This window comes from Oryza brachyantha, chromosome 12 (genome assembly GCF_000231095.2).
Source record: "Oryza brachyantha chromosome 12, ObraRS2, whole genome shotgun sequence".
Lineage (NCBI taxonomy): Eukaryota > Viridiplantae > Streptophyta > Magnoliopsida > Poales > Poaceae > Oryza > Oryza brachyantha.
Window position 1 is genome coordinate 11,787,239 of NC_023174.2, and position 18,148 is coordinate 11,805,386.

At 39.6% G+C, this 18,148-nt stretch overlaps 1 protein-coding gene and 1 pseudogene across 1 annotated transcript; one reads left to right on the forward strand and one right to left on the reverse strand.

Annotated features, from left to right (window-relative positions):
• The first annotated feature begins 5 nt into the window (after window positions 1–5).
• On the forward strand, window positions 6–4,441 carry LOC121055955. Its single transcript, XM_040529248.1, has 2 exons — window positions 6–174; window positions 3,869–4,441. Exons 1-2 carry the CDS (start codon window positions 122–124, stop codon window positions 4,092–4,094), a joined length of 279 nt encoding a protein of 92 aa, XP_040385182.1. The 5' UTR covers window positions 6–121; the 3' UTR covers window positions 4,095–4,441.
• A 1,090-nt stretch (window positions 4,442–5,531) lies between these two features.
• Window positions 5,532–15,731, reverse strand: LOC102703358 (annotated as a pseudogene).
• Window positions 15,732–18,148: the final 2,417 nt, after the last annotated feature.

The window sequence follows — 18,148 nt, forward strand, 5'->3', positions numbered from 1 at the left end:
CGAGGCTTTACTAGGGCTGGAGAGTGATTTCGCCGCCGCCGCCGCCTCCTCTTGCGCCGCCGCCGCGTCGAGCTGCTGTTCCCCGGGGGCGCGGCCACCTGAAGGGAAGAAGAAGGAGAGGATGGAGCGAGTCGGCGGCGGGGAGAAGCAGCTGGAGGACTGCTCCGTGTCCAAGTCAGTCGGTAGATCGACCCCCCGCTCCCTCCCCCCCCCCCCACCCTACCCTCTCCCTTGTTTGCAGTGCCTTCGATTTCTCTCGCTGTTTGCAGTCGCCATCGATCTGGCCTGTCTAGTTGGAAATCTCTCGGGGATTAGGTTTCGCGTGTCGTGGAATTCTCTGGTGCGTTGCGTCCTGCTAGTGCTAGGTTTTGGCTCGAGATTTCCTTGTGATTATCCTCGCGCTCACGTTGGTGATAGGGTTCCATTTTCGTTAAATGTAAGATAAGGTATGCATATTGAAGTGGAATAATTTCAATTCTTCAGTAAGCCATTCTTGATTCTTTGTGTGGGAAGTTCACCATTGAAACTACAAGCTTCCGATTTAGAGGCTAGAGGACTACATGAGAACGACAGCAATGCTGTTGCTTATTCACTAAACGAAAAATTGCTATGTTAAAGTAATGTGGCTAGCTTTTAGTATAGTGTGATGACACTGGGTGGAGAAACGAAATTTTGGTGAACCTGTGATTTAGTTCCTTTGACGTACTGGTAACTTCTTAAAATTGATTGTTAATCCGGCCTGGGTAGTTGACATACTTCATCCGCTTTATATTATAAGAATTTTAACCTTGCCTATATTCATCAATTGATCGATGTATATGGTTTGTATATATGTCTAGATGTATTAGTGTTCATATAAATCTAGGCAAAACTATCAAGTCTTAGGTTGTGAAATAGAGGGAGTAGTTTATACCATCTTGTTATGATACAACATTGACACTATACGACACACTAGCGCATAGACGAAAGTTTAGGGCTGTTTGTTTGCCCACACCATGCCTGGCTCGCATGAGAGATGTGGGGCTTGGTTGATTGGTTGCCTGGGTGTCTGTTAGAGCCAGGCTCACTCTCACGTAGATTCCCTTCCCCTGTCCTAGCCCAAGGGAAATGCAACTCTTGACCTTCGCTTGCAATCCAGGTTTGTCAGATGCAGCCATCGACATTTTTCCTTGCATGTGCATGTGCAGGCTTCGTGCAGGGGTCGTCACCCCACCAGCTATTTACTCTTTTGCTATCAGTCTGTCAGCCACCATCTCGCTAGCTCTCTTCTTCAGTTGTTCTTCTATCTCACCTAGGCCTGTTCAAGCCTGGCCTAACCCGGTCGGCCCGACCATGCACCAGACCGAGCCTGAGCCGGGCCTAGGCTTTGCTTTTTCTGGAATCGTCGGGCTTGGGCCTAGGTTTTTTGGTCGGGCTTTTTCCAAGCCCGGCCTGAGTTTTGAACATGCCTAATCTCACCCTTCTATCCTTCGTTGAGCATGTATGGTGTAAGCTTTTCCGTTGAGCTTGTATGGCATAAGGTGAGAGCAGGCCACTGGCCGTGATGAGTCGATGGAAAGTTGCTTGACGAGCTTCCTTGGATCCGACTGCTCTTTTTTTTTCTTGTCTTTTTTTTCCTTTTTCCTCAAGCAATCTATTTAACAGAAGTGTTAGTTTTAGATCTAGCAACTTTCTTTATTTTTTTTCTTTTTTCTTCTCTAGTCGAGGCATTCAATGAAATGACTGAGTGCTATTAATTGGTTTCTTTCTCAATGATGCTTTGGCCATAGGACTGAGTGGTAATGGGCCCAAGTTTTTTTCCTACAAAATTTAAGGGTTGGGTTCAAAATGGGGTGGGCTGAAATTTTGTAGATTTTTGAGCTAAAAATTTTAAAGGGTTAAGTAGGGTTGTGAAAAGACCCAAGGGCCTTGTCCCATTACCACCCCTACATGTGGGCGATGGGTATAGGATCGTGTTCCCTAGCTTTCCCCCAAAGTAACTGTTCATTTTTTATGCTTTTTTTTATTGAGAGGAAATGTTTTTGTTCTCTATTTATGTTTGGATAAATTTGAACTGCACGCTGTGAAATGATATGTTTAATGGAGGAGACGCCTACAAAATTGATACTTTAAAAAGGCAACTCAAATCCTGCCAGAGCAAATTCTAGGCCAATGGTGAAACATATACCACTATTTTTCTTCTAATTTTGTATTTTATGCTAAACAAAATGGAATTTGTTAATTGTGGTTTGTCTTTGCAGTTTTCATCTGATAATTTACTATTTTTGGACAAATAGGTCAAGTACATGATTGCTTAAAATCCTTTTTGTTCATCATTTTACGGAGTATTCTATATATTTGGTTTTCCATATATTGAGGGTTGTGAGTTGTGACATATAATCTGTAGTTCTGTGTTATATGCCTATATATGCTTCTCGTAAGTATTGATTGCAGTGTTCAGTTTGCAACAATAAATCAGATTGAAGAAGTTGTTTCACATCTGGTACATAGTTGTTGGGCTATATATATGGATGATAGGTGCAGGAACATTGCCTTGACTAACTTTTCTGGACTATTCAGTTCAAATCATGTTTTATATGTATTGAATTTGAAGATGTAATTCATGACATTGCACATAGAAATTTCTGGTCTATACAAAACAGTAATATATGTATTGAAATTAAATTACAATGGCATTTCATATAAATTGAGAGGGGCTAAGCATATCCAATCAGCCAATCTTCAGAAGGTACCATGTTGAGCACATGTAATAAAAAGAGGCTTGCAGTTTGACACTGATTTCTCCATTGAATTGATAGATGAGTCTTTTCTTTTATATGGTTTAACTGTCTCTGCTTATCCTACATTCGTACTTTACTAAAATGACTTGTCTGGCCATGTCTATCACATTATATGTAACAGATGTAGTTATGCTGTTTGTCAAAAAAAAAAAGACGCTTTGATACCCATCTCTCTCTTCTGCCTTTGCCATCCAGTCAACTGTAGTTGACTGTTATATTTTATTGAGGAAAACTATAATGCCCTTACATAAATGAAAAAAAGTTAGGGTTTAAAGTTGCACTAAAGCTTTATGATTGGGAGTTTTTATTGTACCTTGAAATGCTTTTGTAACTAACACAAAATGAAAATATTAAAGAAACATTTCTTTCATACCACATATAAGTTTTATCTAACAACCATATAATTTCTGTATATTATTTTGTGAAAAATTAATGACCATACAATTTCTGGATGTATTTTTTTAACAAAACAAATGCTCATACAATTTGTCTTGATTTTATATGAAAAAATGAAATCCTTATGGTCATGATCCTATATTTGTGTGCCCTTTTTTGTTTGGGGGAGCGGGTGTATTTTAGGGTATTTCGTCTTTTTTTCCAACTTATTTTATAAATAAGGGCATAATACGCTTTTTTGGTGAAACTTGATGATGAACCCAGATTGACTAGATGGCAATGGCATAGTATTCATATTAACAGAATTGTAGCAAAAGAGAGAAGTGTGGTATTTTTTTTATGGCAAAAGAAAAATTGTTTACTTTTTTGTGCTTTATGTAAGTTGAATTCCTGTTGTTCTGTTTTGTATTTTACCCTGCCTTGTTCTTTATGTGTATCATGAACTACATTAGTGCAGAAAGAATCTAAAGAACTTATAATTTGATATGGTGGGGACATCGTTTTTCCCTATTTCAATCCTTGAGATAGACTCATTTGTCAAAATTGCTGCCAGAAATGAACAAATATATACTATAGAAAACAATAAATATATTTCCCTAGGTGCTTGGAAGTAGGCATGTTAAAAATGCCAGACCTTGAGGCCGCAGTATTTTTCAAAACTATTAGCTAATAAATTTTTCATGTGCTTTCAGCGCCCTCGGAACATGGTTCTTCTCAGTTGCTGGTGCTCTTATTGCCATTCCTGTGGGAATAAAGAAGAAATCGTTGGCACCGCTGGTTTTCTTTGGCACCACTGGAACCATGCTTGACATCATCATGGGCATTAGCCAATGTGAGCGGGAGCATGCCGAGCGGCAGATGAAGCTTTTAGAAGCTCAAAGCCTTTCTGCGAGTGCTTCAACAGAGGGTGAAAACTGACCAAGTTCTTTGATGACGCCAACAAGCAAAATGCAGCTGCTTTTTGTGGCAGCTTATTAGTTGATCTGTGATTGTCATGATCTTCTGCTCTTGTACAAATTTGTCAGCTCAGAATATGGCAATCTCTCTATTTTAAATATCCCCCAATAAGTATATTGAGCAGTGGTCGATCTTTGATTTTTTTGTGAATGATAATTTGCACCATATAACTTGTGGTTCCTGCCAACAAGACCTGGTGTTTTTTTGGGTCAAATTTACTCGTGTCCCAAACATGCTGATACGCATGGTGTTGAACTGTTGAGAGGAAACCAGTTAAGTATACTGCAAAAGAAATTGGAGCTCTAATAAGGTAAATAGTAAATCACGGATGCAAATGACCTGAACCGTAGCATGAATGCAGAGCTAAGCTATAGACATTCTGTAAAATTCACAACAAATGCACCAAAGGCTACACTGCTGAATATGTATGTTGCAACCAGACAAATCTTTTCAGCTTGATCATGTGCGCAGGGTGGAAACTGAAAACTCTGAGTTTTGTCTTTCTGAGGTTTAGAGTTGAAGAACAGAGTGGAAGAAAAATAGAGTTTGGTAGGCAAGAAACACCAGATCCACAGTATCACGATTATTCACGCCACGCCATCCCATAATTAGTGTTGTCCACAACCAACTAAAAAAGGGCTAATACTGAACTGAATACCGTTTCATTCGGGCTATTTTCAGCCAGCCTATTGCATGCATGAACGATAAGTAGCTAGAGAATGCAGCTTACTAACACTTAACAGCCCAACAAAACGACGTTCCAAGTTCATCACCACTTAGCTATTTACATAACAAATTCTATGGTGAAGCGCAAGAAAAGATACTAAATCTCACCATTAACTGAATTCAGAATAGAAAGATTCAAAATAAAAAAAAAGAAATAGGTAAGCGGGGAATGACCTTGTTCGCCGAGTTACCGCTTGCGCTGCTTCTGCTTTGTTCTGTCTCTCAACCTCAACTCTCCAATCACTTTGTTCTCCCTCGGGCTCTCATCCTCAGCTAGAGTTTGGCGATCCTTGACCGCGTAGCCGGGGTCGATTGCGCCCTAGACTCCTTGCCCTTGCAAATTGACGTCCTATGGTAGTTGGTTGTGACGCCTACAGTACACGGCTTTGCAAAAGGATATGTTTAGTTCAGAGTTTGTGTAAGCTGTTTATTCTCTTTCCCTTTCTGCTAGCATTTCAGTTATGATTTGTAAGCCTATTTAGAGGCAACAGTTGGAAGAAATAAAGTAAGCCGATTCAATCCTATTTTTCCTCTTCTCCTTTCTCTGTTTTCCTCTTCCCCTGCTGTTCAGAGTTGAACAGAGTGTCTCCAGCTCCAAAATATGTGCCATCCCACAACTAGTCTCCAGCTCTGTCACTACTAACTGAAAAAAGGGCAAAGTCTGAACTGGATACATAATTCCTTCAGACTATTTTCATCTAGCCTATTACATGCATGAATGGTAACTGAAATAGCTAGAGGACACAACTTACTAAGTAAGATAAGCAGAAATTCTCAAGATTACATACAAATCTTGACTGATTAAAAACCGCCAGATCCAAAATATTGTGCCATCAAACTAATTAATCTCCAGCTCAGTCACTACCATCTGAAAAAACGGCTAATTCTGAACTGAATACTGATACCTTCGGACTATTTTCAACTAGCCTTTTACATGCATGAATGGTAACTGAAATAGCTAGAGGACACAGCATACTATGTAAGATAAACGGAAAATTTCAAGATTACATAATCTACTTTAACAATCTTTTCAAGGACACAGCATACCATGCTGCAGTGCTCACACCAGTCTGGTGCTGCATCTACATCAACTGAAAATTAGTCTGTTGGTCAGACTAATTTCTTCTAATATTCCTCTGGTTGCTATGGTCATGTGCAGGCTGCCACTCTACTCAGTATTCACAGCACCAACAGAAGTAGCTTCACTCTTGCCCTTGCCTTACAGTGAGTGGATCTCATGTAGGACTAATATCCTTGTACAAAGAGGCAAAGAGCATTTTCTGTTAAGAACACAACATTACAAAATTCAAGGAGAGATCATATATGTACCATCAGGAGTTGGGTCCATTCAAGAAGCCCATACTGACAGCCAAAACAGTTCACACATCTCCTAAAACTGCTTCCATTGCAACAAAATGACAACAAACTGAACATTTTAATGCGTAAGGGTGGGAAAACGATACCATGAAGCAGTTTTATCCTCTCCTGAAGCAATAAACGGGCTGTCGCTTGTGTGATCTTCAATTTTTATTTACATGTACATCGCACTGGTGGAATCCAATTCTTCATGTCTGAAACAATACAACTCCTTGTGTTATTTATGGACAGAAGAGTTAGACAACTAAGTAATACCTCCGTCCCTAAATGTTTGACATCATTGACTTTTTTATACACGTTTGATTATTCGTCTTATTTAAATTTTTTTGTCAAATATGTAAAATTATATATGTGAATAAAAGTATATTTAACAATAAATACAATGATATAAAAATAATTAATAATTATGTAAATTTTTTGAATAAGACAAAGAGTTAAACATGTATAAAAAAGTCAACAACGTTACACATTTAGAAACGGAGGGAGTATTTTTTTATCAGAAACTTTCAAAGGGTTATCTTGCCATGCGGGATGACCTCTCTGCTAGAGCCCAATTTTCTCACTGGACGTGCCATCTCCTGGATGGAGGTTGAGGTAGCACATTTGCTAGATATGTTCATACGTATCATAATCTATAAGCCTCAAAGGATGGAATAAAAAAATGGCTCCAAAATATCTACAAAAATGTAAACCGATATGCCTAGATCAGTTTGTTTTTAATCCAGATAAAACGAAGTACATAACCAAGATGAACCATGCAATGAAATAAAAGCCATATCGAATTCATGTTCATGAGTTAGCATAAGTACGTATGGCACACATTGATGTGGTGGTAGAGACATGGGTACATAACTCTGCCCATCAGATTTCAAATCTTGAACAATATATCGGTATGTTCATACCTATAATTGACTCATAAAAATGGCGAAGAGTGCATACAAGGAAGTTCTTGTAACTTTGGATTAGGAGCATTTTTCCCATCATTGAGGATGTACTATGAGGTACCACTGGTAAATTTGGTAGGTATCAAATTTGGTATAGAAAACAGTGGTATCTCCTAGTACCTTCTTAAGGATGGTAAAATTGCTCTTGGATTAGTATATGATTTTACATTGATCTTGCTTATACCTCTTTAACTCTTACAGTAGATGTGTAATTATCATAGTGGAGATGGAAGTAGTTGATGTGTAATTCATTAAGTAATATACAGCTAAGAAAAACCCCTTTTGAAAATTAATACTACCTCAGTTTCATAATATAAGATGTTTGACTTTTTTGGTTGCAAAGTTTGACCATTCGTTTTATTCAAAAATTTAGTACAAATATAAAAAATGACAAGTTGTGCTTAAAGTTCTTTTGATAATAAAGTAAATCACAAGCAAAATAAATAATATTTTTATAATTTTTTAAATAAGATAAATAGTTAAATATTGTAAGCAAAAAGGCCAAACATCTTACATTATGAAACAGAGGGAGTAGCAAAAAGAAAAAGAAAAGATACCTTCTAACATAGGAAGCCTCAAGTTCTGAGGTGGGAAAAATGTCCTTGTTAGTGCAAAATTTGATTCAGATGGCAACCAGGAGATCCAATGTATTTTCTGTATACCTAAAAGAAAGTGCATTTTGCATTACTAAATTTGTTTTCAGAAAAAAAATCAAACAAGACCACTCGAAGAAGAGTTGATTCAGAAAGATAATGCTCCGACAAACTTAAAATAGGAACAGAAAGAACTATTGAGTTGTTAGCCTCAAATAAAAGATCAAATTATGAAATATTAGAAGGATTATTTATAAATGAATTGTAACTGAGTAGGTTGAATTATTGAGTGTTAGAGATGATTCCCGATAGAAAAGATACTAATCTTACAAAATTTTCAAGCTGGTATGCTTGCACTTATGTTTGCTTCAATCTGGCTATAAAAATTGTAAGTACAAGGTTGATGCAGACTGTGCAGCACAATATGCAGGCTCTAAGATGAACATTAGTAGCTCACAATGATGTGGTGCTTAAAAACTGGTGTTAACATTATGCAGTTAGGTTACAAGGTATTGTTGTTTTTGAATCAGTTAGCTCACAATGATGAGATGTTTAAAAACTGGTGTTAACATTATGCAGTTAGCTTACAAGTTCTTGTCATTTTTGAAGCAGTGGAGGCTTTTGGTTCCAGAAAGATTGGAAGAGGTGGTGGACAAGTTCAGATGCGTGCTCCATGCCAAGCTGATCGGCCTTTGTCGGTTTTGTCCTTTGACAGTGACACTGCTTCAACAAGATGGTGATACTAAGAAGATTGTGGCCTGCTCCATTGAAAAAGATCTGATAAAAAACTGCTTTTATTTTTTGTTTCTATTAATTTTGATCGGTGGACTAGTTTAATCTTGCTGATTTGGGTAGATAGAAATTGCTGAGTTGTCCTGTCATAACACAGAATGACCTCACGTTGATGAATTGTGTAAATAGAAATTTAGAAGTGAATTTGCATGTGGAAACTAGGGGGCAGAGAAGAGCAGAGGCAAAAAAGTACATGATACCTGGATTAGTGAAGAATATACTGACGAAGTTGGACCAACAAAAATTAGTACTCCCAACAGTTATGTGACCTTGATATAATTTTAGACAAGGCTGATGCCACATTTCCTTTTCTTTTCTCTTCTCCTTTTCTGCTCCCAGTAGCATGCAGGATGCCACACTACTACATTGTTTGTCCTGTATCTGGCAGAGAGCCCATGTCCACTTTTCACATGGTTAATCTATTGCCTGCATCATTGATAATATACCGTTAATCACAAAATTGAATTGGTCTTGCAACATAATGATAAAGCCATTTGTTCATTCAAGAAATCCATGGTACTGAATAGCAGTTCAAATATATTGTCAATATGCTACCTCTGATACCAAACAAATGAAACGAAAAGGTAGAATATTAAATCATGCATTGACCAACTGGAGTACTAGAATGTTAGAATATTAAATCATACCTGTTGTATGTGCACATTGGAAAATTCAGGGCAGAGACTTCGTAGTTGGATATGGAAACCCAGGAAAAATCAATTATACAACAGAACTATACATGAGAAGCTAATAGAAACTCCATTATCAGCAAGGAATCCTGCACAAAACAAATACTGAATGACCTTGTGTTGAAGAGGTAGGACGGAAACATGATAAGAAGACCAACAGTTGGTCAGTGGAGAAGAGTAGAGAGATGGAAGTGCTTGTTACCTTGGTGTAGGCTAGGCCTTTACGATCGGGATTGTTCCTTTAAGCTTCCGACACTGCCTTTTAAGTTCGTCGTTGCGACAAGCAGTGACATCTATTTCAAGGAGTGAAGTTGGTAGGCTGCCCTGGGGCAGCGAGTGGATGGCTGGACAATCACAAATCTGTAGTTCTTGCAGTGAATCTGGGAGGCTGCCAAGCGAATTAATGGCGGGACAATAACTGATCGCTAATTTCCTAAGATTGGGGAGTCGATTAAGCCTAGCAGGGAGGGACCGCAGTTTCTGACAGGAGAAAATTTGTAGGTCCTGATGGAGGTGAGGATGTGAAGGGCCTCCTCTTGCTCCCTGGTGAAGCACTCCACCTCATCGTTTCCTTCAAGGATTAGATTGGTGGGGGAGGAAGAGAGGAGACGGCAGATGCTGGGTGCAGCAAGAACCCCTACAATGCCATCTGTTAAATATGTGATCCGAATTGTAACTAGAATTATATCCGGATTAGTTTCCTAGTAGGTTTCTCCCAGTTGTTTCCTACTAGGAGTCGGATTAGTTTCCTAATAGGATTCTTTCGCCTAATCCTACTAGGACTCTTAGATTTTCCCCTTATGTATACTCTTGTAGTTTGCACGGGAAGAGTAGAGTTCTCATTGTTTCCCCTGCATTGTAATCATATCCTCATAGTGATTATTGCCGGTTAGCGCCCGTGGTTTTTCTCGCAAGGGTTTTCCACGTTAAATTCGTGTCTCGTTTGTGCCTTTGTTTCTAACAACTGGTATCAGAGCCGCGAAGATTAATCTACGCTACGTTGCTGCCGCTGACCGGGCTTTTTTCGGCGTCTACAGAATCGTCGTTCCGTCGAGATCAGGTCAGAGTCGGCGGCGACTCCGACTCGACGTCGCGTCCGCACAGAAGAAAAAGAAAGGAGCAGACGCACGCACGCAGGAGAAAAATTGATCGTTCCAAGGACAAGCCATCAGATCGTGCCGTCCAATCCGCGCTACTGTAGCAGCTACAGTACAGCTACAGTAACAGTATCGTTTTTCTTTCCAGATTTAATTGCTACATTTACCCGATCTTGTTTACCCAAAAATTGTCAGATCAACTATTGTGCATCGTTCCGAGCAATGGAGTTTCGCGTATCTGCTTGGGTTCAACATATTAATACCAACAGATTCAGGATTTATTCCCAATGGCGAGTTTAAAGTATGATCTACCTCTTTTGGACCGAGACACAAGATTCTCATTGTGGCAAGTGAAGATGCGTGCAATTCTTGCACAGCAAGATCTGGATGATGCGCTTGATGGATTCAACAACAAAAGGACAAATGATTGGTCCGACGATGAGAAGAAGAGAGACCGTAAGGCTATGGCATATATCCATCTTCATCTATCCAATAATATTTTGCAGGAAGTGCTTAAGGAGAAGACATCTGCCGCGCTGTGGTTGAAACTGGAACAAATATGCATGACAAAGGATCTAACCAGCAAGATGCACTTGAAGCAAAAGTTATTTCTGCACAAGTTGCAAGATGATGAGTCTGTGATGGATCATCTCTCCACTTTCAAGGAAATTGTTGCTGACCTTGAGTCCATGGAGATAAAGTATGATGAAGAGGATTTAGGCCTTATTCTGTTGTGCTCATTGCCTAGCTCATATGCAAATTTCAGAGATACTATTTTGTATAGTCGTGATACTCTAACTTTGCAAGAAGTTTATGATGCTTTGCATGCCAAAGAAAAGATGAAGAAGATGGTACCTTCTGAAGGATATAACTCACAACCAGAAAGCTTGGTTGTTCGGGGCAGGCAACCAGAGAAGAACACAGACAACAAATCAAGAGACAAAAGTTCTAGTGGCTACCGCGGGAGATCAAAATCCAGAGGCAGGTATAAGTCATGCAAATACTGCAAGAGAGGTGGACATGATATTTCCGATTGTTGGAAGCTACAGAACAAAGAAAAGCACAAGGGAAATTATAAACCGAAAGGTAAGCAAGAAGAGCAAGGTAAAGCCGCAGTTGCTACTGATAATAAACCAGATGCAGAATTACTGGTTGCTTATGCTGGTTGTGTACAAACCAGTGACGAGTGGCTTCTTGATACTGGATGCACCTATCATATGTGCCCTAATAGGGATTGGTTTACCACCTATGAACCTGTACAAGGTGGTAATGTTTTGATAGGTGATAATACGCCCTGCAAAGTTGCGGGCGTTGGTACTATACAGATCAAGATGTTTGATGGCTGCATTAGAACATTATCAGATGTGCGGCATATTCCCAGTTTAAAGAGAAATCTCATCTCTTTATCTACTCTTGATCGCAAAGGGTACAGATATTCCGGTGGAAACAGAATTTTGAAGGTAACAAAAGGCTCTCTTGTTGTGATGAAAGCTGACATTAAAACTGCCGATTTGTACCATCTATGAGGTACTACGATAGTAGGTAATGTTGCTGCAGTTACCGATTCATTATCGAATTCCGATCTTTGGCATATGCGTCTCGGGCATATGAGTGAAATTGGTTTGGCAGAATTGAGCAAGAGAGGATTACTAGATGGACAAAACATCGGAAAGTTGAAATTTTGTGAGCATTGTATCTTTGGCAAACACAAGAGGGTGAAGTTTACCACATCCACACATACTACTGAAGGTATTCTTGATTATGTGCATTCTGACTTATGGGGTCCTGCTCGTGAGAGGTCATTTGGAGGTGCTCGTTATATGATGACTATCGTTGCTGATTATTCGAGAAAAGTTTGGCCCTATTTTCTAAAGCACAAATTTGAAGCCTTTTTGGTATTTAAGGAGTGGAAGACTATGGTCGAAAGACAGACTGAAAGGAAGGTGAAAGTCCTTCGTACTGATAATGGGATGGAGTTCTGTTCTAGGCAATTTAAATCATATTGTAGGTCAGAAGGCATTGTGCGCCACTACACCGTTTCTCATACACCTCAACAGAACGACGTAGTTGAGCGTATGAACAAGACAATTATTTCAAAGGCCCGTTGTATGCTGTCAAATGCAGGTTTACCTAGACGTTTTTGGGCAGAAGCTGCTTCCACTGCTTGTTATCTTATTAATCGCTCACCCAGTTATGCCATCGATAAGAACACTCCAATTGAGATGTGGTCTGGTTCCCCAGCTAATTATTCAGACCTGAAAGTATTTGGTTGTACTGCTTATGCTCACGTTGACAACGGTAAATTGGAGCCTAGAGCTATTAAGTGCATATTTCTTGGTTATCCTTCTGGTGTGAAAGCCTACAAGTTATGGTGTCCTGAAACCCAAAAGGTTGTAATTAGTAGAAATGTCATCTTTAATGAAACAGTTATGTTGAATGATAAATCTTCTACTAATGTTCTTGTTGAGAGTCAGCAGAAAGCAAGCGTGCAGGTGGAGCGCTTGATCAGTTCAGGACATGTACCAGAAAAAGAGAATATTGCTAGTAACCAAGATGCACCGGTTATTGAAGAGTCAGACTCTTCTGTTGTTGAGCAGTCACCAAAATACTCTATTGCACAAGGCAGAGCTAGGCGAAATATTAAAGCCCCTCAAAGATTGATCGAAGAAGCGAACATAGTTGCTTATGCTATGAGTGTGGCGCAAGAAATCGAAGGTAATGCAGAACCTTCTTCATATTCTGAGGCTATTGTTTCTGCCGATAGCAATAGATGGATAGCTGCCATGCATGACGAGATGGAGTCACTTGAAAAAAATCATACTTGGAAATTGGTGGAATTGCCAAAGGAGAAGAAACCTATCCGTTGCAAGTGGATTTTCAAAAGAAAGGAAGGTATATCTCCAACTGATGGGACAAGATATAAAGCAAGGTTAGTTGCTAAAGGATATAGCCAGATTCTAGGTATTGATTTCAATGATGTGTTTTCCCCAATTGTGAAGCATAGTTCGATTCGCACTTTACTTGGTATCGTTGCAATACATGATTATGAACTAGAGCAATTAGATGTGAAAACTGCATTTTTACATGGGGAGTTAGAAGAAGACATCTATATGGAGCAACCGGAAGGTTTTGTTGTTCCTGTTAAAGAAAACCTTGTCTGTAGGTTGGATAAGTCCCTTTACGGGTTGAAACAATCACCTCGGCAATGGTACAAGAGATTTGACTCTTTCATGCTTTCTCAGAATTTCAAAAGATCACAATTTGATAGTTGTGTTTATCTTAAAGAGGTTAATGGTTCAATTATATATCTGCTTCTTTATGTTGATGATATGTTGATTGCTGCAAAAGACAAATCAGAGATAGCAAAATTGAAGGCACAACTGAGTAGTGAGTTTGAGATGAAGGATTTAGGTGCAGCAAAGAAAATCCTCGGTATGGAAATTACCAGAGAAAGACGGTCTGGCAAGTTGTATCTTAGCCAGAAAGATTATATTGAAAAGGTCCTTCGTCGCTTCAATATGCATGATGCAAAACCAGTAAGCACTCCTTTAGCTGCACATTTCAGATTATCTTCAGATTTTTGTCCACAATCAGAAGTTGATATTGAGTACATGTCTGGAGTTCCATATTCAAGAGCAGTTGGTTCACTTATGTATGCCATGGTATGTTCGCGTCCTGACTTATCACATGCATTGAGTGTTGTCAGTAGATACATGGCTAATCCTGGCAAAGAGCATTGGAAAGCAGTTCAATGGATTTTCAGATATCTGTGTGGTACTTCTAATGCTCGTTTGCAGTTTGGAACGTCTAGAGATGGACTTGTTGGTTATGTGGATTCAGATTTTGCTGGAGATTTGGATAGGAGAAGATCGCTTACAGGTTATGTTTTCACTATTGGAGGCTGTGCTGTTAGTTGGAAGGCAAGTTTGCAAGCAACTGTTGCCTTATCTACTACTGAAGCAGAGTACATGGCTATTTCTGAAGCTTGCAAAGAAGCTATTTGGCTCAGAGGCTTATATACTGAGCTTTGTGGAATTACGTCTTGCATAAATATATTTTGTGACAGTCAAAGTGCAATTTGCCTTACAAAGGATCAGATGTTTCATGAGAGAACTAAGCACATTGATGTCAGATATCACTTTATTCGAGGTGTTATTGCTGATGGTGATGTTAAGGTATGCAAGATAAGTACTCATGATAATACAGCTGACATGATGACAAAGTCAGTTCCTGCCACTAAGTTTGAGCTTTGCTCAAGCTTGGTTGGTGTTACGGTATAGTCCAAGAGACTATTTGGCGCGCAATCAATTTGACCTGTGAGGTGTATATTGGTGATTGATGATTTTTGATGCTACAAGAGGAAATTCGTCTCAAGGTGGAGATTGTTAAATATGTGATCCGAATTGTAACTAGAATTATATCCGGATTAGTTTCCTAGTAGGTTTCTCCCAGTTGTTTCCTACTAGGAGTCGGATTAGTTTCCTAATAGGATTCTTTCGCCTAATTCTACTAGGACTCTTAGATTTTCCCCTTATATATACTCTTGTAGTTTGCACGGGAAGAGTAGAGTTCTCATTGTTTCCCCTGCATTGTAATCATATCCTCATAGTGATTATTGCCGGTTAGCGCCCGTGGTTTTTCCCGCAAGGGTTTTCCACGTTAAATTCGTGTCTCGTTTATGCCTTTGTTTCTAACACCATCCGTATACAACCTCTCAACCACCTGGGACTGGGACTGGGACTGGGACTGGGACTGGGAGAGGGAGGGCTCTGAACCAAAGAAGAAATTTGGGGATTTCTGGACAGATAAATAGGATAGGTGACATTGGGCAAGGAGAGCCCACATGACGTCGCCCCCCTTGAGATTGCCGCATCTAGAAATCACCAGGTCGGTGAGGTTTGGGAGATGAAGCGGTGGCAGGGTCTCCATGCCCTCCACACCATAGGTCGGGAAAGGGGAATACACGGAGGAGCATAGGGCACTCAAATATAGTTAAGGATTGAAGGGAGGCAAGACCTTGGAGCCCTCCTCTATCGACTAATGGTGCCGTGCTATTGGAGCGGAAGCTCAGCTCTCTGCACCCCCGGATAGTCAACTGCTGTATTTGGGGAGGCAGTAGTAGCAACCCTTGGTCTCCTGCTGCTGCTGTTACTTCCTCCTCACATGCTTCTGTCTCCTGCTGATGTCCTGCGATTACTGTGCCCACTGTTTTGTTAGCTGCCGCCATTGTCTTCTGCTCCTCCACAGCAAGCTCTGTTACATTTGGACAGTTAGATATCTTTAAATACGAGAGTTTGGGGAAATGAGAGAGCCATTGTGTCAATTCACTCCCACTAGCTCCACGTGAATCAATTGTGAGTTTCTTGACTGAAAGCTTGTACCGAGCATCCTTTTCACTCCCAAGTGCCAACAAGGTATTACTTGGACCTTCAATCGACAATATCTCCAAACATGTGAGCATTTTGATGTGATCTACAGATATAGGGGGGCAATTTTTGATCTCCAATCTTGGCAGTTCCATTAGTTTGTTTAAATCCAACAAGTCCCAAAACGAACCATCACCATCATCTTTTCCCTTGATTCTCAACTGTTTATCTTTATCATACCACAACCAATAAAATTCTGAACCCACACCTTCTATGGATACATAGAATAGAGAATGAGACCAAGGTATAGGAGGGAACGACAATAATTTTGGACAATTTGAAATATCGATATTTTGTAATTCAGGAAAGTAGGTCATGCTCTGCTTAGATTGATTGGATGTGGCATCTGAGAATGGCAATTCTATTAGATTAGGGCAACCACAAACATAGAGATTTTGTAGATGAGGGAGCAAAATACAGCTACTAATTCCACACCATTTTTTCAGCTTTGGTATTTCAACTAGCTTTAGCATCCTGAGACTATCAAAACCTTGGCCATGGACAGAGCATTTAAGCTCTTCACACCCATACATGCACAACTTTCCTGGAAGTGGAAGTATGCCCCAATTTACACCTTGTAGAATAAGTGATTCCAAATTTCTAATGGAAAAGTCTGCACCCAACCAATTTGGGTAAGTTGCACCTCCATGCCCAGCAATGTGTAACCCCCGAAGGTTGTTGTGCGGTTTAAGACTTTCAAGAATGTTTTGTTCTTGTATAGGATTCTCACATTGTTCTGCCCCCCAGTCCAATTTTAATCCACCCAATCGGTTGAATTGCACTAGCTTTGCTTCATCTGCTTCCTTTATTTCTTTCGCCATTCTAAGGTTATAAATGCCTAGTGACCCATGGAGTTCCAAAAAATGTCCAATTTTATCCAAATCAAAACCTTTCTCTTCTCTTTTCACCACAAATCTCCTTAACTCTTTTAAAAGTTTTAATTTTCCCACCTCAAAGATGCATGAGTGGAAACTATCATCCCAGACAAGGAAATGCCGTAATTTTAGAAGGTTTCTCATATTACTTAGAAAACCCAATTCACCACTATGGTAGTGTACATCGAGGACCAACAAGTGGTAAAATCTATTCATATTACTAGGTAGAATTGTCCCAGGAATGTAAGAATCTTCGATCCTTAGGTAGCGAAGATGGACAAGTTTTGCAAAGTTATACAGCAGATCCTCAACATTATAGGATGCACCAGATAGAAAAATAACACGGAGGGATTTTGCATCTCTCAAAATATCACCAAAAATCTTGTAAAAGCTTCCATGGCATTCTCCAAATAGCATAATTGTGCGTAGGTTCCCAGCTTTCAATTTCTTGGCCAATGTGCTTAAGTCTTTCTTATGGTTTTTAAAAGTGATTCTGTCCTAACATGCTTGTTATCTACTATGACTGACATGTGACGTATGGACGTGGGGATTTGGATGGACCTCACATCTGAGCTATTGATTCGAAGGAGATTCATATGATGAAACATTTGTTGCCAAGTCATGCAGTAGGTCATGGATGACATAAGAACTATCATTGTTTTTCCCTTCTCGCTCAAGAAAACCACTCTCAACCAAGTCATTCAAATAATCTAGTCCTCTATCTTCAATTATCTTGTTTGGATCATCAGCACCAAGTAAATCAAGTCCGATCCACAAGCTAATTAATTCTTGCCTACTGAATCTGTAATCTTCAGGAAACAAAGCACAATAGGAAAAACACTGTTGTAAATGAAAAGGGAGATGGTTATAGCTTAGCTTTAATGCCGGCATAATGTCATCATCATTGCCCTGAAGCTCCCATTCTTTACTTTTAAGTACTGTTGTCCATCTATCCAAATTATGTTGGTTTCTTAGCAATCGACCTACAGTTTTTATAGCAAGAGGGAAGCCCTTCAACCTCTTAACTATATTTTCCCCAACATCCTTTAAACCAGGGTAAGATTCCCATGTCTTTGTCCCTACACATGCTTGGAATAACTGCATAGAGTCTTCATCTTGTAAACGATCCAATTTTTTTGAGCAGCTCATTAACTGGACCATTTGTGCTACCTTTGGAATTCGAGTTGTTACTATAACCATATTCCCTTTTGTTCCCCCTCTTCTAAATGGAGATAGGAATGTGTTCCACTCATCCTCATGGTATGTCCACATATCATCTAATACAAGCAAGAACTGTTTTGATTGTATTCTTTTTTCAATTAGCTCTTGGCTAGTTTCATTGCCCAACTTCATTGTTGGCTGCAGGCATCTGTTTTACAATCTCTTGTGCCAATTTATTTGCACTAAAATTCACAGAGACACACACCCAGACTCTGACTTGGAAGTGGTTTTTCACTTTGTCATATATGTGTTGTGTGAATGTTGTCTTTCCAATA

Excerpts from the sequence above, each read along its gene's own strand:
- LOC121055955 (XM_040529248.1), top strand. The coding sequence starts at position 122 with ATGGAGCGAGTCGGCGGCGGGGAGAAGCAGCTGGAGGACTGCTCCGTG. Across the intron at positions 175-3,868 it reads GAGGACTGCTCCGTGTCCAA|CGCCCTCGGAACATGGTTCT; the intron begins GTCAGTCGGTAG and ends ATGTGCTTTCAG.